Below are 23,651 nucleotides of genomic sequence, written 5' to 3' on the forward strand. Positions count from 1 at the left end.
ATTTATCTATTAGAGTGATTTTCCAAACCCGCTCGAAACGTCCATGGGCCCACGGGTCCAGATTCCAAAATATTTCATGGATAATTGTTACCCATGACCTTACGAACTCAAATATATAATTTATACCCAATTCCATAATCAATTTCATGGTCAAATTGCATTTTTACCTAACTCTAGGTTTTCCAACAAAATCCAATAATTCTACTAATTTCTATTTTAAAATCTACCCATAATCCATGTATTTAACTCACATTATATAAAAATCACTCACCTTATAGTGCTTGATGAAAATTCCCCTCCAAGAAGCTCCAAAATAGGCCAAGAAAAGTGAGAAATGGGAAAAATGAGCCTAAGCCCCGATATTAAAATGTGTTCTGCCCAGGTGACCCTTCTTCGCGATCACGAAAGTCTCCTCGTGATCGCGAAGGCAAAACTTCCATCGCTCAAATATTACTCATCGCGAATGCGACCAGGGGCAAGTGATCACGATGGCTAACCAGGTCTACTCTACGCGAATACGGACAACCTTTCCCGAACGTGAAGGCTAACGGCATGGCATCCCCCAACTACTTCTTCGCGATCGCGTCTTCCCCTTCGCGAACGCGTAGCTTCACTGCCGTAAGCCTTCGTGAACGCGACCCCACCAATGTGACCGCGAAGCAAAAAAGTTCCTCCAGCCCAAATCCTTCATCACAAATGCGAGACTCCCTCCACGTTCTCGAAGAACAAAACTAGCACCAGAAAATCTGCCGACTTCAATTTTGTTCCCGGTGGTCCGAACCTCACCGAGCCACCTGGGACCCTGTTCAATTATACCAACATGTTCATAAACATAATCCGAACCTACCTGAAGTCTCGGAACACATAAAACAACATCTAAACCAAGAATCGCACCTCAAAACTAAATTAATAAACCTTTGAACTTCAAACTTCTTCCAACTAGCTCCGAGCACGACGAATCATACTTAGACAACTCAAAATGATGCCAAATTTTACGCACAAGTCACAAATCACTATACTAACCTATTCCAAGGCTCAATAAAACCTAACAGACATCGATAACAACAAATACTACTTCAAACCAAACTTAGAAATTGCTAAAACCTTCAAGACGTCAACGTTCAACAATAAGCGCCGAAATGTTCTCGGTCCACTCGAAACTCAATCCGAACATATGCCCAAATCCAAAACAATCATACAAACTTATTTGAATATTCAAATCCCGGTTCTGAGGTCGTTTACTCAAAGTGTTGATTCAAGTCAAACTTGGCCACCTTAGACCACTACTAGGGAACTAAGTATTCCGAATTCAACCAGAACCCTTCCAAAACCAAAACAACCATCCCCGTAAGTCATAAAATAGTAAAATGGCATACAGGTAGTCTTAAATAGGGGAATAGGGATCTAGAAAGAAAAATGACCGGTCGGGTCGTTACACTTGACAAAATTACAATATCCAACTGTATCACTTTATCCTGACACAATCACAATATCTAACGGTATCACTCCATCCTAACACAATCATAATATCCAATAATATCGCTTCACCCTGACACAATCACAATATCCAACCATTTTTCTCCGCCCTGATAAAATCACAATAATCATAATCGCATGACAAAAACCTCGTGCCATCACCCTAATCAATACGCCCAACATCTCCGTATGTGCCACAATCACAACAATGCAAGATAACAAATCATCATCAAGAGGCATATCCTCATAACTCATCAATAAAGTACACAAGGACATAATAACAACAAAAATGTGGATAGGGTTCAACATATAAAACATGACTATGGCCAAATCAAATATAACAACCAAGTTTAAATAGTCATACAAATGATCAAATATATGTCACAGAGTGCACATGTCCCAATCAAGGCACAACACAAGAACAAGTATGGATGTCTGTTCGTAACATACGTGTATCTACCTCCGAGGCAAGTTAGGACAAATCTCAAGATTAGTTCATCATGTTCAAACTAAGACACCAATAGCCTTAGCATTAGTTCTATCCTAGTTTATTATGCTTACGTAGTCAATTAATTGAATAACACATAAGATCAAGTAGAACACGTAACCAAACAAGGCATTGATTAATCTAAAATCTACCCCGAGCATGAATACCCATGGCATATATGTATACGCTCGTCACCTCATATATACATCACTCCAGCATGTAGCAAACAATACCAATTAATAGGAAATATTTCTTCAATCAAAGCTAGGCAAGATACTTACTCTTACGTCGTGACAAGTTGGTATCAAAGCACTAGGTCACTTAGGTATCACGAGTCATGAGCAAGTTTAGTAGAGTCTTGGGGATCAGTATAGATACATCCATACTTATCTTCGAGAGGCTACCGAACAGTTAGGAAACTTTACTTTCTTACATTCTTGCCATGCAAATTGGTTATTTTCGAGATGAATGCTACCTTTGACCAGGTGGTCGAGATTGCCAAGCACTTTGAGCAGGTTCGCAGGCTTGAGCACGAGGAGTAGGAGGGCAAGATGCCTCATGGTTTAGGTGGTTTTAGTGGTACCTCATCTAGAGGTCAGTCACATCACATCAGAGGTCGTCCTTATAGGCCCGCTCAGATGGCTCGCCAGGTTTCTCGTGGTTCTTCAGCTAGCCATGGTTCTTATAGCACTCGTATAGTTCAATAATCTTTCAGTGCACTTCCTTCTCAAAGCTCGTACTTTGCTTCATCAATTCAGGGTTCATCAGTACCGATCTCTTCCATAGGTTATTCTAGTTCTTGTGATCTGATTCAGGCCCCACCGTCGTTTCCGGCTCGATGTTGTTACGATTGTGGAGAGTTGGGGCATGTGAGGAAGTATTTTCCCTGTCCTTACAAAGGTCCAGTGCAGTATGGAGGCTAGTCTATGGCCCTTGCACCAGTTTCTACACCACCCATTCAGCCAGCTCAGGGTGGAGGTCGTGTGGGTCGAGGCCGCCCTAGAGGGGGAGGTGAGACAGATGGTGGTCAGTATCGATACTACTCAAACAATTTCTCATATAATTATTTTCGTGAATTTGATGTAGAAGAAGTTCGCTCACTGAATGTTAATAAAAGAAAGCCCTTTCATCCTAATCTCGTCTACTGAAAAGGAGGCCGGGCATAGCACGTTATGCTTTTCCTGCCAAGCCAGAGGCAGTTGCTTCAGATGCAGTGATCATAGGTATTGTTTCAGTATGCCACAGGGATGCTTCAGTATTATTTGATCCCGGTTCTACTTATTCATATGTGTCATCATACTTTGCTCATTATTTGGATATGCCCTATGATTCTGTAGTTACACATGTTCATGCCCCAGTGGTAGATTCTATTGTTGTGGATCATGTATATCAGTCGTGTATGGTGACTATTGAGGGATTTAAGATGTGGGTTGATGTTTTATTTCTTAGCGTGGTTGATTTTGACATGATTATATGCATTGTCGCCATATGACCCCATCCTTGATTGTCACGCTAAGACTGTGACATTGGCGATGCCAGGGGTGCCGAGGTTAGAGTGGAGGAGCTCCCCAGATTATATTCCTAGTAGAGTGATTTCATGTTTGAAGGCTTAACGGATGGTTGAGAAGGGATGTTTGGCATATTTGGCCTTCGTGAGGGATGTTAGTATTGATACTCCTACCATTGAGTCAGATCCAATAGTGAGAGACTTCCCAGATGTATTTCAACCAAACCTGTGGGGCATGTCACCGGATAGGGACATTGATTTTGGTATTGACTTCGTACCAAGCTCTCAGCCCATCTCTATTTCACCATATCGCATGACACATATTGAGTTGAAGGAATAGTTGCAGGATGTTCATATGAGGATGTGTACTGACTACCCGCAGCTGAACAAGGTTATTATTAAGAACAGGTACCCACTATTGTGCATTGATAACTTATTTGATCATCTTCATGGTCTAGAGTATTCTTGAAGATTGATTTGAGGTCTGGGTATCATCAGTTAAAGATTCGGGATTCAGATATTTCAAAAATAACCTTCAGGACCCGTTATGGTCACTACGAGTTTCTAGTGATGCCTTTTGGGCTGACCAATGCCCCGGCAGCCTTTATGCACCTGATGAACAGTGTGTTCCAGCCATATCTTGATTCTTTCATCATAGTATTCATTGATGATATATTGGTGTACTCACGCAACTAGGAGGATCATGAGCAGCATCTGAGGAGCATACTCCAGACTGAGGGAGAAGAAGCAATATGTTAAATTCTCCAAGTGTGAGTTTTGGCTTGATTCGGTGGCGTTCTTGGGCCACGTGGTGTCTAGTGAGGGGATCAAGGTGGATCCGAAGAAGATTGAGGCAGTTCAGAGCTAGCCTTGACTGTCTTCATCTATCGAGATTCGGAACCTCTTGGGTTTGGTAGGTTATTATCTTCGTTTTGTGGAGGGTTTCTCGTCCATTGATGCACCTTTGACTAGATTGATCCAGAAGGGTGGTCCTTTCATATGGTACGAGAAGTGTGAGGAGAGCTTTCAGAAGCTCAAGACTACATTAACTACAGCCCCAGTGTTGGTATTTCCTAAAGGTTCAGATCTTACATCGGGTATTACGATCTGTCGTGTATTGGGCTTGGCGCGGTGTTGATACAGGATGGTAGGGCGATTGCCTACGCGTCCCGACAGTTGAAGGTTCATGAGAATAATTATCTTATGCATGAATTAGAGTTGGCATCCATTGTTCACGCATTGAATATTTGGAGGCACTATCTCTACGGCATTCCATGTGAGGTCTATACCGACCATCGGAGTCTCCAGCACCTGTTCAAGCAGAATGACCTTAATTTACGGCAGCGGAGATGGTTAGAGTTTCTGAAAGACTATGATATCACCATATTATAACATCCGGGGAAGGCCAATATGGTAGCCGATGCATTGAGTAGAAGGATGAGAGTATGGCCGATTTGGCATATTTATCGGTAGCAGAGAGGCCACTAGCCATGGATGTTCAGAATTTGGCCAATCAGTTTGTACGATTGGATATTTCAGAGTCTAGCTGGGTTCTTACTTGTGTTGTGGCTCAGTCATCATTGTTAGAGCATATCAAGGCTCGCCAGTTTGATGATCCTCACTTGATGGTATTGAGAGACACGGTTCAGAAGGGTGGTGCTAAGGAGGTTGTGATTGGTGATGATGGTGTTATGCGACTTAAAAGACGAATATGTGTTCCAAATGTTGATGGGTTGAGAGATTTGATCCTTGAGGAGGCTCACAGCTCGCTCTATTCCATTCACCAAGGTGTCACAAAGATGTACCGTGACTTGAAACAATACTATTGGTGGCGGAGAATAAAGAAAGATATTATTGCTTATGTCTCTCGGTGTTTGAATTATCAACAGGTAAAGTATGAGCATCATAAACTGGGAGGGTTGACTCTGAGATTGGAGATACCGGAGTGGAAGTGGGAGCGCATCACTATGAATTTTGTGGTAGGCTTACCGCGGACCTTGAAGAAATTTGACACAGTTTGGGTTATTGTGGGCCAGTTGACTAAGTCCGCACACTTCATTCCTGTGATGACTACCTATTATTCATAGCGGTTGGCTCAGATATACATCCGGGAGAATATCCGATTGCATGGAGTGCCCATTTCCATCATTTCTGATCAAGGCACGCAGTTCACATTACAGTTTTGGAGAGCAGTGCAGTGAGAGTTGGACACACAGGTTGAGTTGAGTACAACATTCCATCCTCAGATGGACAGGCAGTCTGAGCGCACTATTCAGATCTTGGAGGATATGTTACGTGCCTGTGTTATGGATTTCGGAGGTTCATGGGATCAGTTTCTTCCGTTAGCAGAGTTCACCTACAACAACAACTTTCAGTCGAGTATCTAGATGGATACTTACGAGGCCTTATATGGTATAAGATGTCGTTTCCAGTTGGTTGGTTTGAGCCTAGGGAGGCTAGGTTGTTGGGCACTGATTTGGTCTGTGATGCTTTGGATAAGGTGAAGTTGATCTAGGAGTGGCTCCGCACAACACAGTCCAGACATAAGAGTTATACTGATAGGAAGGTTAGTGATGTTGCATATATGGTGGGTGAGAAGTTTTTTCTCAGAGTTTCACCCATGAAGGGTGTGATGACGTTCGGGAAGAAGGGCAAGTTAAGCCATTGGTATATTGGTCCCTTTGAGGTGCTTGAGAGAGTTGGGGAGGTGTCTTATAGACTTTCATTACCACTTAGTCTATCAGGTGTTCATCCAGTATTTCATGTTTCTATACTCTGGAATTATTATGGTGATCTATCACATATTTTGGACTTCATCACGGTTCAATTATATGGGGATTTGGCTTATGATGTGGGTCGGTGGCTATTTTGGGTCGGCAGGTTAGGAAGTTGAGGTCGAAGAATATAGCTTCAGTGAAGGTTCAGTTGAGAGGTCACCCAGTTGAGGAGGCTACTTGGGAGACCGAGCAGGAGATGCAGAGCAAATATCCACAACTATTTGAGACTCCAGGTATGATTCTAGACCCGTTCGAGGATGAATATTTGTTTAAGAGGGGGAGAATGTAACGACCCGGATGGTCGCTTTATGTATTGTAGCCTTGTTCCCCTATTTATTGCCTTTTCTATGTTCTGTTGTGGTTATGTGACTTAAAGGGGTGATTGGTTTGATTTCGAGGATGTTTTAGAGTGAATTGGGACACTTAGTCCGAAGGTTAGAAGCTTAAGTTGGAAGACTTGATCGGAGTTTGACTTATGTGTAAACGACCCCAGAATAGAGTTTTGATGGTTCCAATAGCTTTGTATAGTAATTGTGGATTTAGGCGTATGTCCAGATTTGGAGTTGGAGGTCCGTAGGTTATTTTGGCTTGAATTGACGAAAGTTGGAAAGTTGAAGGTTTGGAAGGTTGATAGGTTTGACTGAGAGTTAACTTTATTCATATCGGTTTTGGATTTTTGGTTCGAGAGTTGGGATATATCTGTTGTGTCATTTGGGACTTGCATGAAAAATTTGAGGTTATCTGGAGTTGATTTAATGTGGTCCGGCATTAGTTTTAGAAGTTGAAAGTTCATTAGTTCATTAGGATTAAATTGTGTGTGATACGTGATTTTGGTATTGTTTGATTTGATTTAAGGCTTCGAGTAAGTTTGTATTATATTTTAGGACTTGTTGGTGTGATTGGACGGGGTCCTAGGGGCCTCGGTCGTGTTGCAGATGAGTTTCAGACCATTTTCTACATGTTTGTACAGCTGATTTGGTGTCTGGTGTGTGCTTCTTCGCGTTCGCAACATAGGGGTCGCGTTCGCGTAGGGTCTTCTTGGTTGGCTGGTAGGTTATTGTTTGCGTTCACGAAAGGGCGACCGCGATCGTGATGCTTTAGAGGGTTGCGGCCTTCGCGAACGCGAGCAGGGAGTCGCGTTCGCGTTGAAGAGAGGCAGGCTGGAGGGCATCTGGCCTTAGGCCTTCACGTTCGCTAGGGAGGCCTTGCATCCGTGTAGCATGGGGTCGTTTGGTCAACACGTTCGCGATAACGAAGTCGCATTCAGGAAGGAGGATTTGGCAGCTGGTGAGGTTTGTGCTTCGCGAACACGAGGATTCTTCCGCATTCGCGAAGGGTAATGTCTGGGCAGACTATAAAGTACTCTATTTCGAGGTTTTGGTTCATTTTAACATATTTTGAGTTGTAGAGCTCGGTTTTAGGCGATTTTAGAGGGGATTTTCACGATTTAGATTGGGGTAAGTATTCTTTTACTCGAATTAGTCCATTATTCATGATTTCATTTTTGTTTTTATCATTTAATTGTTGATTTGAATTGGAGAAATTGGGGATTTTAGTAAAAACTTTCCTAAAGTATAAGTGAGGATTTGAATGTCGATTTGAGGTCGTAACTGGATGGTTTTGGTATGGTTGGACTCGTAATTGAATGGGTATTCGTAATTTGTGAGTTTGATCAGATTCCAAAATGCGGGCCCAGGGTTGAGTTTTTGGGTTGACTTTTTGATTTTGATAAAGATTGAAGCCTTATTGTTTGAAGTTATTTCCAACGGTATTAATTGTTGATATTAAGTTGTTTGTGACTAGATTCAAGTCGTTCGGAGGCCAAATTGCGAAGGAAAGGCTTTTTGGAGTATTGATTTGCGCATTTTGAGGTAAGTAACACATCTAAACTTAGATTTGAGGGTATTCAACCCTGAAAACTACGTTATATGAAAGTATTGGGGTGACGTACGCGCGAGGTTACGAGCGTGTGTACGTGCACCGGTGTGTTCCTGATTTGAGGTAGCCTTAGACTATTACCAAAAATTGTTTTTCTATCATACCTTATTATACCCATGTTTTCCCTACTTGTTCGGTTATTTGAACTGTGATTCATGTTAGATATCATGTCTAGGCTATGTGTTATTTGTTTGAGACTTGATAGGGCTATTCTTGTCGTTTCTGAGCTATTTGCCTTATCTGTACACATGTTCTCAGTCATGATGCTATATCTATGTATGATATCTCTGTCTCAATACTTCTTATTTCATTTCACACAAGTTGTTGATGCCTCTTATGTGTAACACTATTAAACTGAGTATTGTGAGGTGTGTTATCTGAGGCTTGAATGATAAATGACTGAGTTTGGGCCATAGAGCCGATTTGGTATTGATTTTGAGGTGACACGTAAGCCAGGCCCATATTGGACTAAGTGTTATTGTTTTGGGGTAACGCGTGCACCAGGCCTCACTATTGTGCTATATGATTATAATTAGAGTTTGGGTAGGATCCGCCCCTACGGAGTCTTACATGCCAGTAGTGGGAGCATGCACAGTATTTTATATACGTTCTTGATGATGGGCAGTTATGCCAGACACCCGTACAGTGCTAAATGTGAATATTTTGATGGAGCCCTATGATATCATTGATTTGACATGTATACTTGACATGTAGGCATAGAGATGTACCTTACTCATGCTATCTGGTAAATGAAATGCTTTATCTGTGTTGGGCTTTAACTGTTACACTTGAAGGCATGCCTATATTCCTGAAATGTGAACAAGCTGAACATAATATCATTGAACTATATGTTTCTATTGTTTCCCTTTATATTCTGAACGGTTACTGGTTATTGATATTGGCATATGACTATTGTTTCTGAGCTCGTTACTACTTTTAGTCCAAGGCTAGTATTGTTACTTATTGAGTACATGCGGTCAGATGTACTTATACTACACTTTGCACTTCGTGTGCAGATCTAGATACATCCGGTCGAGGCAATTTCCAGAGTTGAGATGCTATTAGCTTTTGGGAAACTACGAGGTAGCTGTTATGTTGTCCGCAGTCCTTGAAGTTCTCTTTCAGTTATTTCTATCTTTACTATTCTATTGTTCAGGCAGTTGTATTAGAGGATTTTGCTGGTATCTTATTATTCAGTAGTGCTCGTGTACCTGTTGACACCATATTTTGGAGATGGTTGTAGCAGTATTGTGGTTATATTCTCAAATATTTCATGATATTTTTCCGTTGTTTAGTTATTAAACCATGTTATTCGATTTCATAGTTATTATGTGACTGTTGAGTACCTAGCGGGTTTAGTTAGGTGTCATCACGAGTAGTGGATTTGGGGTCGTGACATCAATATATAGTATATAATCGTTATACACTTTGATATATAGAATGCAATGTATATACATATAACAATGTGTATATAAAACTTTTATGTGAAATTATACTTGTATCTTTCAACTATGATTAAAAAAGTAGATAATGACAGGACACTGAGGATTTGGGTACAAGACTAATGAATGTTCTCGACTTTGTTAGGTTAGTCCTTTTTATCCTGCAAATAGGCAAATTGTTCCACTTATGATTGATATTGATTTTGAAACAATGTCTGCACAATATTCTTTGGGGCCATTACACATTATGAGAAATGTAGCCACCCATCCACAAATAATGGACGCATGGTATTTGTGTATTTATTATTATTTTTGTCTCCCTTTTTTTTTTTTTTTTGTCTTCTTCTTCGTGTTCTCGTATGATTACTATTTTAAAACAAAGAAAACCTGAGAAAGAGGGTTTCTACATACAGGGATTGACAGAAATTAGAAAATTATGGCCACCTTGATAGTACAACCCCCTATATTTTCTTCATTTGCAAAATATTAAAAAAATTATTTACACTATATATCTTATTTAGTGAGATTGTGAATTGATCTGATTTTTTTCTTGAAGGAGGGGAGGAGGGCTACATACTTAATAAATCGCTTCAAATACATCATAAAAATTAGGAAATAGTTTCTTACTTTTCCACAATTGAATAACTGCCATCAATTCAAGCCTTCCAGTCCTTTTTTATTATTATTTTACCCGACTTTCTAAATCCATATGACATGGCTTTCAATACTCCTATTTATTCATTGATCAATTGACTGTTAATATGTAAGTCAAGAGTGGCAAGTGGGTCGGTCTCGGGCCTAAATGAGCCGGTCCAAACGGTCCCGGTCCCGGAGGTCCCAAATTAAACGGGCCACGGGACCGTTTGGTCCCGGGCTAAACGGTCTCGGCCTGCGGGCTAAATGGGCTAAGTGAGCCCAACGGATTTCTTTTTTTAAAAAAATTTAAATAGATATTAGAGACAAAAGGATGTTAAAAAAAATATCTAAAGCAATGCTTTGTAAATTTTATTATAGAATTGTGACCTAAATTTTATTTAACATCCTAAATTTTAATATTCAATATTTAATATCGAATATAACTTTTTTTATATATATCTTATATATTATACATTTAGTATATATACTATACTATACTATATATACATCTTATATCGATATATACATCTATATATATATATATATATATATATATATATATATATATATATACACTTTTTAGTAGTAACATGAAAGTACCAAAGTATGGTACTTCTTAGCTGGTATAAATATGGAATGATAAAAGATCAAGTTTTAGCTCAACTCAGATTACAGTTTCAACTAAAACTGAGTTGAGCTAAAACTTGATCTTCTATCATTCCATATTTATACTAGCTAAAAAGTATCATACTTTGGTCATTTCATATTACTACTAAAAAGTATATATATACTAAGTTTATAGTATATAAGCTATATAAGATGTACATATAGTATAGTATAGTGTATATATATATATATATATATATATATATATATATATATATATAATATAGCTTATATATTATACACTTAGTAACAATAAAGTAAGCAATAGTAGCAATTATAGAAGAAAATTAGAGAGAGATTGTGATAGATTGATGATTTTGTAAGAAAAATAAAAGAATGAAGGGGTATTTAAAGTTGAAAATAGGGAAAAAAATATAATTATAAAAAGTTTGGGGTTAAAACAAAGTTTGGGGGTTAAATGGCTATTTTATAAATAGCCAACGTCTATTTTTGACAGTCCAACGACTATATTTTTTTTTTTATATATAAATATAGCCGTTGGGACCGTTTGGCCTGCTAAGACCAATCCCGGGCCGGTCCCGGTCCCTGACGGGCCAAATGGTCCCGGGCCTAACGGTCCTGGCCCGTTTAGCCCGCGGTCCCGGACCTGAACCGGCCCACTTGCCAGCCTTAATGTAAGTTATCAACCGAGAAAGAATAAATAGCCTCAAAAATTGGGCTAAGTTCAATTTGATGGGCAATTGGCAGCCCCAGAGGAGGAAAATCTGTGCATTGGAAATAGTGATTTTAACTTGTCAATAAATTGGGCCTAAAGGCCATTTCGGTTCTGTGGAAAAAACATGGGCTAATAAAAAATTTAGGGGGCCATAGAGTGGAAAAAATTCTCATTTCATATAAGCACAGCAAGTCCATATTGTAACAGGCCTAATAGCGTTATTGTTAATCTTATAGGCGTCGCAACACCATGTCATTTCTGCCCCCAATACTAGGAGGCTGCTAACAGCGCACAGCCCTACTCAGATCCTATTTAACTCTAGTAGCAGAAATCCTGGCTGCTGGGAAAAAGCTGCTAGTGCCAGAAACAGTTAATGAAGACTGTCAATCAATTACGAAGGATGATGCTCGTTAACTTTTCCTCTTAAGGAGCTTGATCTCTAGAATAACACGATATCTGCAATGCACAAAGAACAGGATTAAAAAAATGAGTCTCTCTGTAGGCTCTTATCACTTATCAGTTCAAAAGCTTAAAAAAGAAAAATCATTTGCTTTTTCCTTTTTGAAGCAGACATAATGGTTTCAATTCAATAATTCATTTTCAATTGAGAAACTTGTTTAGTCTTGGGACAACTTGATGAGTTGTGTACTTGTGTCCCTGGTAGGTGGTCTAAACAGGTATGTAAACAAAAAACACTGGGAAAATGGAGAATATCTGATGGGCAAAAGACCAAGGAGAAGCTAAAACTGCAGCTTATATACAGGGCCAATGACACAGAGTTTCACCACATTCAATGTATAAAGCAGAGAAGAGCCTGAAAAGAGCCCATGATTTGATAATGGTTTATTCTTTCCCCACACTTCAGAAGAACAATTCCTGAAAAACTGGCAACAATTAGGGGGAATAAACATGTTCATCTTTTTTTGAAGAAGAATGCATAAAGAACAAACAAGAACTATCTGGTACTGATCAGTTGCTGCAGTATGCTACTATGCTCTGACAGCATCTATAAGCCCATTAGTTCCCAAAAACTTACTTTATTCTTGCGGAAGAAGGGCTATCTCAATTTCTTGAAGTGACTTTCCCTTTGTTTCCATCACATTCCTCTTTACAAAAACCACGGCCATCGCGCAGAAGGTCGCAAATATGGAGTACAATAGGTGCGGCCCAAGTTGCTCGAGCAAACGCAAGAACATCAGTCCAACAAAAAAGTTTACCACCTAAACAAGCACCACAGACAATTAAGAAAATCGGTACAAAGATTTGTGCACTCTCATCTCAGTAATATGAATTGAACAATGGTATAGTCTATCAGCTGAACAAAGGTCTGATGCCGGTTGTAAATAAAAAACTGGAGAATTTGACGAGACTAATTACCCAGTGAACTGACATACAAAATGCCATAGCTTTAGCCCTAATCCGACTGGGAAATATTTCTGGGAGGAGGAGACCAGGAACTGGACCAGCTCCAACAGCAAATGTCAAGACAAACCTGCATAAAGTCTCAAACAGATACATCTTATTCAATATTAGTAGATGCTGTCATTAATGAATTGAAGAGGAAGGCTTACATGCAACATGAGAGAGAGAGAGAGACTTGACAACTTACTAGCTCATTCTTGCTCTTTTCTTTGGTATCAAGAAATAGTAACGACTCTATGCTTTCTACTAGATAATGAGACCAAAATAAAACATTTAAAAGGCACTGGATTTCTTATCCAAATCTTGAACAGGTAAATGGAAAGTGCCAGCGAGATTAATATTACCAGTCCTATTCTAAAACCCCCCCCCCCCCCCCCCCAAAAAAAAAAAAAAAAGACACCAAATCCAAAAAACACCCCAGTGAAAGGAAAGAAGAAAATGAAAAGATAACGTGCAAGTTGAGTAGTAAGTAAAGCCATGTCCTGTGTTCTAGGCTACTGCTCATCCATTGGGTCCTTAAGAAGGAGTGAAGAGTACAAATTTGTGCATCCAGGTGAAAACATGATATAATATTATCGGGTTTGAAACATCTAAGGGTGCAATTGCGTCTTTAGTTACATGTTGTCTACGGTTATAAACTGATTTATAGAGTTTGTCTTTTGGAAGTGCAAGATGTGGAGATGCTAATATGATATGTTATACTCCCTTGTACTAATTTATGTGAACCTATTTGACGAGTTTAAAAAATAAATGAAGACTTGTAAAACTTGTGGTCCTAAACAAGCCGTAACATTTGTGTCGCAATAATTCTTTTGAAATTTGTGGTGTTAAAAATGTCAGAGTATTTATGTGACTATAAAAGCTTCTTATTTGGACAGAATTAGAAGTTGAAGTTAAATTATTTCCAAATTCAGAAAGGGATCATTCTTTTGGAATGAACCAAAAAGAAAATAGGTTCACATAAACTGGAACGGAAGGAGTAATAAAGTATCAAGTTCACCATAGATTGTTCCGTATTCCAGCACTGGACATCAACCTATACAAATCAAATCATCTGCAAGAATTTTAATTTACGGGACTACTTACAGCAGCATGCCACCAACAGAGAAGTAAAAAGCTCCATAATATGAAGCAACCCCACTTGATGCAAACACTTGAACGGCCATGGCTAAAGCCTGAATCAATTCAACGCCCCAGACATGCCAAATTTCAGATATTAGAGATGGCCAAATACCTCAAATAGGGTAAAGAAAAATATAGAAGTGTTTGTTAACCAAATTTGCCAACTCAAGGTTTCCGTGAATAAGGGAAAAAAGAGAGAGAATGAAATAGAATAATAATAATAATTCAAGCATTGCCCACATATGGTCCAGAAAATGAATTCATATGTTCTGCCACATTAGTTCTTTTTTTATCCCCGATGAAGTAATAGTTGAATGTTATCAACACATATAGCGCCCATGAGTTTCCTATAATCAGAAAATACAATAACTAGACGCTAATCAGAATTTTAGGATTCCATCACATTAGCTCATTTTCACCCTCTTTATTTCCTTCCAACAAACAGGTAATGGCACTTCCGTCGAGAATCCATGAAGTGAAAGACTCATCTTAATGCATTTTTGTGCCTTGAGCTCAATACATTTTTAGGTCTGAAGTTGTTTTTCAAGTATTGATGAACCCAGTCAAGCAGGTATACAATAAAAAAGGTACATTACCATTCCAAAGAAGCTCCAATGAAGGAGGACTTTCCTTCCTAAGTTGTCCATCAGAACCAACGCAACAATTGACCCTTGGAAAGTGCAGAGAAGCAGAAGGTTAGCTATGGACTTAGGAAATAATACCATTGGACCAAATTAGAGAAATGTAACTATACAGAGGAAGATAGAAGAGAGGGACCGCAACTCGAGGACGTTCTCTAGTCTGTACCTGTTAAGTTTGCAATCCCAACAAAAACATTTGCCAGGTTCGAGGATACTCCCGCACGTCTAAATACAGTTGAAGAGAAATAAAACACAGCATTTATTCCAGATAGCTGTTGTAAAGCAAATAGGGTTGACCCAATAAAAACAACTGCAAAAGGAGTAGGTAAATGACAATGAACTTGGCAAATTAAAAATGGATTAAGAGAATAAATGAAGAAGATTCTGCGTGGCAGAGTTAGATGCCAAAACTTCATTAATCTAAGAATAACTACTAACTTTAGAATTGTAAGGCAAATCGTTGAACTAAAACAGAAATTTATTTTCTTTACCTCTAGAATGCCGACCATAAAGTAATTCAGAGATCTTAACACTTTCAGTCTCATCCCCTCTATCCGACTTTGAAAGCTCCAGCATTGCACTCTTAACATGTGCACTTCCCAGAAGCCTCTCAAACTCGACTTCAGCCTCAGCAAATCTTCCTTGCTGCAGACAACAGAAAATTAAGCAACTAACTTAACTTAGATTAGTTGAAAAAAAAGTAGCTTTTAAGCACTTGGGCTTAAAAGCACGCACTTCTAAAGTGCTTTTAATTTATGAATAAGCAGTTACGTGTTTAAGTGCTAAAATAAACATAAGCAGTTGATGTGTTTGTTGAAAAAGTGCCGGTAAGCATATTCTTTTAATTAAAGTGACTAAAATGCTCGTAAAGCTGTTAACACTAAAAATGAGCTCATAATTTAAAAAAAAAAGGGTTCTAAATTGATTCAAATGTAAATTAATTTATATCACAATTCAAACTTAATTCTAAAATTGACTATATATAATTTTTTAAATAAGCATTGATTATTAATTTATTTAATGTATAATAATGAATTTTAAGTTTTTAACAAGGTAACTTCAAATATTTATTTAAATGTCATGTTATAATTAACTAGTATTCATATCCGCGCCTTGCGCGGAGAATATTAAATATAATTTTTCATAAAAAATATTACTTGGAAAATCTGACACATACAAAGAAGTATGTAAATGATATTATTTTATGAACATGTAAATACACTGGATATTCATACATTTAAGTCTACTCAAATTCTACTATTTTTCTTGAATTACAATTTTATTATTTAAGTACTTGAAGAAATTGAAAAAAAAATTCAGGATTAAATTTGCATTTAAAATATTTAAAAACCTTTATCATCTTTTATTTTCTTCATGTGCTTATGTTGTCTTGAGCCGAGGGTCTATTGGAAACAACCTCTCTATCCTCACAGGGTAGGGGTAAGGTCTGCATATACACTATCCTCCCCAAACCCCACGGTGTGGGATAATACTGGGTATGTTGTTGTTGTTGTTAATTCCATTTGTATATTGTTCGTAACAATTGTCACCGTTTGTGTTTGTGATAATGCTGAAATATGCTGGCATAGTTTGATCAAATAGAAATTTTGAGAATTTTAGGTTTTTAATTAAGAAAATGTTGGTGATGAAGTTAAGGGCAGTAGATTTTTTATTTTTTTTTTAACGACGTGGGTTTTGGGGTTAGGTGTAAAGTTAATTTCTTATCTATTGAAATTTAAATGTAAAATTAATTTTTTAGGCGTTTTGCCGCTTGGATAATTTTGCAGATTTTCATATTTATAGTTACAAAATTACATCCAACTTCCACATAACTTAGCAATAGGAATTAAAAAAAATTCAATGTCTAATGTAATTAGAAATGCCGCATTTCACAATCATATTAGCAAAACTAAGCACATTAATTCTAAACTAACTAATTTTATTACATTATTTATTTATCTTATCATAATAATCTAATATTATCAGTTGTCTTGAGAAATGCCAAGTGACTTATTATTAGGTTGTCACTTCGCTTAATGTGGATACTTGAAAGAAGAAACCACATAAATAATTATTTGGAAAGTTCAATAAATAAATCAAAAAACTAGCAAACAAACGTGGCAGGAAGTATTAATTTTTCTTAAACGTGGGAGAAAATATTAATTTTTTAAAATTGGCAGTTTTAATTTATTTATTTTAATTTTCTATCTTCTATTTTTAAAATAATTTTGAAACTTTTGTTATAGTTTTGTCCTAAAAATTTAAACCTAGCATGTTATAGTGATGTCATTTGGCACATAATTCATCGAAATAGTATCAAATCTTTGTCTAATATTCAAAAATCTTCAATTGTCTAAATTTATCAATAAAGTTTTGAGTGATATTATTTAAATTATTTTTTCTAATCAATTCAAATTATAAATGTCCTAACATTATATTTATTTCCTCTTTTCGTATATTTTTTCCCACTTCTATATTTAATTATTTTTTCCATTTAGTATTTTACTTATAATTTAAAAACCTTATTTTTTTATTAAATTGTAATTTTGAATTTATTAAATTGTAATTTTGAATTCATTAAATTATAAAGAGACTTTAATTATTTTGTTCAAAAGTCTAAAGAGAGAAGCCTGCTATTATTCACATTCTTCAATTTGTCTAAATTTATAAATAATACTTCTGTATATTATTTACTGACTTTATAATTTTATCTTGGTTATTTTATTTTATTTTTTTGTTTTGTTTTTAAAATGTTTTCATGAATAATTGTAAAATTTATCAAGTGGCTTTGTAGTATCTTGACACTTGGCTTAATCTTATGAATAACAATTTTTTGTCTTAAAATTACCAAGTGGCTTTTTATTATGTTGCTACTTGGCTTAATATGATGTCTTTGCCTCTCCTTTTATTATATTTATTATATATAGATAATATATAATACATAGATACCTCTTTTAATATAACATAGATATTATAGATTTCTTACTTCGTCCAAAATATATGTTCTTTATATTATTTTGTATAAAATGTATCAATATTTTGATTATTTTCTTTTTACATTATATGAAATAAGCAATTAGATTTTTTTCTAATTTATTTTCAATATAAAGTTTTGATTTTTAAATTTTTTACTTCGTCCAAAATATATATTCTTTTATTATTTAGTATAAAATGTATCAATATTTTTAGAATTTATTTTCATATTATATGGAATAAGCAATTAGACTTTTCTTTTATTTTATTTTCAATATAAACTTTGTTTTTTTATATTTTTTACTATGTTACTTGTAATTGTTTCAAATTCAAATTAGACTTTTCTTCTATATTTAAATTCAAATTCAAAAAGAGTAACTAATTATTAACAACACATAATACATAATTTAATTTTTTAAAAATTTAAATTAAAAAAGAAACTAATTATTACCCAACCTAACTAATTTTGTCCTAAAATTGCCAAGTGGCTTTTTGTTATGTTGTCACTTGGCTTACTATGGTATCTTTGCCTCTCCTCTTATTATATATAGATAGGTTCCCCTTAAAACATTTCCCAAAACTGTGCAACTTGTGTATTCTTGGAGAGCTTATGAAGCATGTGTGCACGGATATTATTTGCAATGACTATATGCAATACAATAATAATAGAAAATATTAGGAAACTTTTTTAGTGACCTACGGAAATGACTGGAAAACTGCAACGGTATAATGGAATCATTTAGTTGTAGAGATGGAAAGGCAAGTGACTCAACAAAATTAAAAGAAACGAAAAGGAGCTCTGATTTTTGGTGTAATAGGTGGTATTTTGAGGTTATAAAAATATATAATGGGTAATATGGTAAACTACTTGGTCAAAACCCAACTAGCTTTTAAGCCAAAAAGTCATAAGTTGGGGCTACCCAACTTGTTGCTTTTAGCTTATTTTGGCTTAAAATCACTTGACTTAAAAGTTGTTTTGATGTTTGCCAAACATTGAAACAAGCTAAAAGGTGTTTTTAAGCCGATTTAACCAATTTTTGACCCAATCCAAACACCCTCTTAATTGACTAGCATGTTAAAGCCAATTGAGCCTTGTCCTTAGTGATATCATTCCTTCGCTTATAGTATTTTAGTAAATAAGCCAGTTTGTAGGACAAAAATAGAGTAGAAATCCCAGAATAATAACATAGACCCCCCCCCCCCCCCAAAAAAAAAAAAAATAAAAAAAAATCCAAAACCATCTCACTGTCTTCATTGATCTATAGAGTAGAAATTTATACTTGCATAACTTGCATATCATAAGTTATGTAGCCTTGTGTCTTGGGATTCAAAACCAATAATGTTTTCATTTTGAGAAATTCTGAGCTCCCTCTACAGCAGAAGTTTTATTCTTCCATTATCTTTCTCTTGTTTGAGACAAATCTTCTGCATCTAGAATATTGTAATCTTTTACAATCCAAGAAGTTGGGACGAGATTGTTAATAATAGATTACATATAAAAATAGGTAAAAGAAATTTCCACCAAAGATTTAATAGTTGGTCCATTCTCAACTTCAGTAAAGTCCATCTTGTTGCAATAGGAATGAACAAAAACAAATAAGTTTTGACTAATGTATTAAAACATACCAATTAGTGTTCCAAAAACTTTACCCCTTTTATTTATGCCAAATAGCTCTAGACTATATATTAGCTTAAACCTTATGAAAAGTGCAATAGGGAGGAACAAAATGTAAAAAGATAGTGGTGATGCAACCCTTTATGAGCAAGGGAACATAATTATAAGAAAGTAAAAGAAAACGATACTTGAGAAGAGATTGGACACTCAGCCAGTAAAATTGTCAACACCAAAGGAATTCACTTGGTATACATCTAAATATGGATTACCTTAGAGACCCTAGGAATTATAGCAACTCAAGAACTCTGTCAGAGGATGGACATTGAGAATAATCATCAAAGGAGCAAGAGGCCCATACATTAGAATACCTTATATAGCCAATGAGGGGACTCAGCACAGAACATCATAGCAAGTGCAAATATTGCAGCTGGAATAGTAGATACCCAAAAGCATACACGCCACCTGTACACATAATGAGCTCAGATACAACTTCATTGCTACACAAAGCAAGTCATCTACATAAGTTTTCCCACTAGATATACTATTTATCGTACCAACCCACTATGTTCTTGACGGGGATCCCTATGACAAGAGCTGCCATCAGCCCAAGACATGTTGCTATTTGGATCGAACTCCCATAAGTACCCCTCACATGAGCAGGAGAAACCTGCACCAAAATCAAGAGTTTTAACAGAACCTAAGAAGGTAAGCAATAACTAAAAGCATCATACCCTAAAGCTGATAGTAGCTTTACCTCTGTTACGTAAAGAGAAGCAACAGGAGGACCCACGCCCAATCCTAATCCCACTAAAAACCTTCCTGCAAGCATGCCTGCCAGAGTTTTCGCCGTTGCACTGGAAAATACATGTGTCACTACCAGTCCAAATGACTTTAAGAACAAAAGAGATAATAGGAATTCTGATACCAGAACCATGAGACGGAAAACATAAATTCTGTTACTTCTAGTGGGACTAGCGAAGCATCTTTTCGAAAGGCTCAGACAAGATCAACAGAACTCAGAAATTTCCACAAAAAGCATTGTCAAACAGAAGGAAAATGAGAAAAGACAAGAAAAGTAAATTCCTATGCAAAGGGCGCAGGAGTAATTTTAAGTGATTCCAGTCTTCCAGAACAACTGTTAGAAGTTCAAATCTCATGTTATCCTGTCGAGAACAAGTCTTCCACATACTCAAACCAGCACCTAAGCTATGCACATAGTACTAAACATCGTAATTCTTAACTAACTGAAAGATCATACAATGAGTTGCGAAGGAGAATGAAACTTCACGGAGGAGAGCAAGAAGATGATGGGAGGGGGGAAAACATGAATGCACTTGAGAGATCCAAAAGCAACATTCAGTTATTCAAATTCCCCAGAACTAAATTCACACATTCTACCAACACATCCAATAGCTTTTTTCAAGTGAACTACAAACGCTTCTACAGAGTAATGTTCATAATGATCACTAACAAGCGTAAAATACCATCTAATCCACAAGTATATACTAAGACACGCCAATGTAAAAGCACATAACTGAACAAACTACAAAGCAAAACTTCTAGCTTAATGTAAGAGGAATAAACCCTTTTCCCAGTATTATACTCAATGGGTTAATGTACATGTTTCTTAAGCCATATGCTTTAGTGTCTACCATATGCAAGCTATACGGGCTTCGGAGTTTACAAGGTTAGAAGACCTAGACATCTGTCATAACCCAGAAGTCCTGAACTGCAAACAGAAGAGTTGAGGTTTAGAGTGCCCGATCAACAAAACAAATGCCATTAGATCCTTAGTTACAGGTCTAATCCAAATTGATCCAGAATGATATTACGAGACTTACTTATGAGACTTGATAAACAAAAGAAAAATGGGCCAGATATTGCACTGCTTCCATAGACCCAATATCCGTCAGTCTATTTAGGATATCTTTTTTATATTTTAATATTTAATAAATGGAGATAGTAGTTTCTTCCCAGCAGCACATTATTGAAAAGTCATTCTTGTATCTATTCTTTTTTTCTCCTTTTTCCATTTTGGCAGAGTTCTTTCAGATAAAAATCTCTCAGAACTTTGGTTCCTGCAAAATCCTTCCCGTGAAGATATCCAAGTAAAACTTTTACAACAAGCCTTCCCTAAATCATGGACCTTTTTCTTTTCATAAACTTCTCAGTGCACTGACTTTCTATAAGGTCCTTACTGGAAACATTACCGGAAAGAGCCTTCCCTAGAAGAAGCATGTAAGACCCTAAGAACCGCTTAACGCCAAAAGGAGCATGGCTATTTCTCTCAAACCTAGCAAGCAATTCAGCCATCTTCTATACTTTAAGTAGAACACAAAGAGATCATATTGAAAGCACAACAAGTTCAGTAATAAGAGGAAGAACCTTTAGTCTACCACCCAAACCATTGGATATAGATGAGCATTGAAGGAAATTTGGACTTTACCATAGAGAAGCACCCATAATCATAGGCAATGAGCACAACTGAAAGGCTCGACGACGGCCAACTCCATCAGCAATCCAACCACTAATCAGGGATCCAGCAAAGGCACCAGCTAGACAAGTGCTCACCACCAAACCTCCATTCACGGAAAAATATTGAACTTGAAATTCCAAAAAGAAATGACGGATATTCCAAAAGAATAGAATGTCAGTTACCTTCGGCCAATGTATTCCCACTGAAGCCAAGATCAATTGAAATGCTTTCAAGTGGTTCATTCACTACCCTGCAGATGAGACAGGGAACAGGACAATATTTCTTTTAATCATGGAGAAAATCTCTGAGAACAATTTTCAGAATTAACCCAAGATGATACTCAAGATTATAGAAAGACAGTGTAGAGGAAAGAGTATGATCCAGAACTAACCCAAGATGATAGCCAAATAGAAATGCAACTATTGTTGCCACAAGTACATGCGGGCACGAATACCTCCAAGAGGGATTTGTCATCTCTTGCTCGCCATTCTCAAGAAGATCTAAGTTGAAATTCAAGAATTAAAAAGAATATCAGACAAAGCATCATAACGAGTATGACAAGAAAAACAAAAACATACTTTTAGCTCTGCCTTCTTTTTCCATTTTAATTTGTCGTGCAAAGGAAATGCAGTCAAAATAAGGACATATACTATTAAATTTCTACAGTATCTGACAATTCTAGATAATTGCACCCCCACGGACCAAAAAAATTGAGTGTAACCTTCATGAATAATCTCCTCTTCTACTAGATTTCTAAAATTAATGCACAAGATAAAATGCAGTGATTGCAACAAGAGAGTTGACTCACCAGAATTGGATTCGACATCAGCATTCATGGAATCCCTGGATGCCACGCGCTTATACATTGAGGATGAAGCACGCAAGTGTCCCCACATACCACAACTGCGCTCTTAAAGAGAATCGACATCACTCAGTGTCACATAATAGTAATCCAAATCATTTGTTAGGGCTTGCTACCTTTATTAAGAAAACCGTTCTACATGTTACAGCAAAACAAGCATAAAATTCTATAGAAACCTAAAATCTGCCATTTAAATTTAATAATAATAATAATAACTGTTGCTAGAACTCTACTGTAGGTAAACATTATCATAGAGATCACCAAGGCTCAAGCATGCTTCCATTCCTAGTACTCAAACATGAGAACACACTATAATCATAATCAACTTACACAAACAGAAAAAACTATAAACATCAAAAGAAAATTCAAAGGAATTCGCGAACATTCTACATAAATATTAACGATTTATTACCTTTCTCTTACGATCCGATCATCAAACGGTTTGAGAGAAAAAAGAAATCCAACAGAAGCAAAAGCAACCGCAACGCTGGCTAGAAGAGTCCTCGTCTCACACGACTCTGCTGCAACAGACGAAACTTCTGGAACCGCCTTAACTGTATCTATAGACGCAATTCTAGAAAGGAGGAGGATGAGGGATCTATGGTTGCTGCTAATATACGCCTGGTGTGATTGCTTCACCAGCTTCTCTTTCAATCTGTTTTCTTTTAAAGAAAAAGAAGATGACGACACTGCACCTGTTATTCTTAATTCTTCTTTTTGGAATAGTCGTAATAAAAATGAATAATCATGTCTGATTTAAGATGGTGAAATAAAAAACAAATGTATAATTCAGTGACAGTTATCTATTTTTTGAGTTTGTTAATTATAATTAACTGATTCTTTTTTTTTTTGTGGAAAAAGTGGATGCTTTTTCCAGATTCAGGTGAGATCTCTGTGGTTTTGGCGGATGATGCCCCTGCCACGTGTTGGTTAAA

The 23,651-nt window shown here is 36.7% G+C and overlaps 1 protein-coding gene across 3 annotated transcripts; it reads right to left on the reverse strand.

Moving 5' to 3' along the window:
- Nucleotides 1-11,762: 11,762 nt before the first annotated feature.
- On the reverse strand, nucleotides 11,763-23,429 carry LOC104117680 (probable plastidic glucose transporter 2). Of its 3 annotated transcripts, none has more exons than XM_009628752.4 (15): nucleotides 23,129-23,429; nucleotides 22,663-22,757; nucleotides 22,246-22,354; nucleotides 22,037-22,104; nucleotides 21,825-21,957; nucleotides 20,133-20,232; nucleotides 19,933-20,045; nucleotides 19,747-19,840; nucleotides 15,282-15,435; nucleotides 14,957-15,100; nucleotides 14,746-14,819; nucleotides 14,114-14,202; nucleotides 12,983-13,097; nucleotides 12,642-12,825; nucleotides 11,763-12,061 (listed from the first exon to the last, which is right to left on the reverse strand). In XM_009628752.4, the coding sequence occupies exons 2-14, from the start codon at nucleotides 22,748-22,750 to the stop codon at nucleotides 12,643-12,645; spliced, it is 1,464 nt and encodes a 487-aa protein (XP_009627047.1). In that variant the 5' UTR covers nucleotides 22,751-22,757; nucleotides 23,129-23,429; the 3' UTR covers nucleotides 11,763-12,061; nucleotide 12,642. The 3 variants fall into 3 exon arrangements, with proteins under 3 accessions (XP_009627047.1, XP_009627048.1, XP_070044063.1); XM_009628753.4 differs by having other exon boundaries at nucleotides 22,663-22,764; nucleotides 23,129-23,268; XM_070187962.1 differs by lacking the exons at nucleotides 22,663-22,757; nucleotides 23,129-23,429 and adding an exon at nucleotides 22,433-22,598.
- Between the last annotated feature and the right edge of the window lie 222 nt (nucleotides 23,430-23,651).

Source organism: Nicotiana tomentosiformis, chromosome 11 (assembly GCF_000390325.3).
Source record: "Nicotiana tomentosiformis chromosome 11, ASM39032v3, whole genome shotgun sequence".
In the NCBI taxonomy this organism is placed as follows: domain Eukaryota; kingdom Viridiplantae; phylum Streptophyta; class Magnoliopsida; order Solanales; family Solanaceae; genus Nicotiana; species Nicotiana tomentosiformis.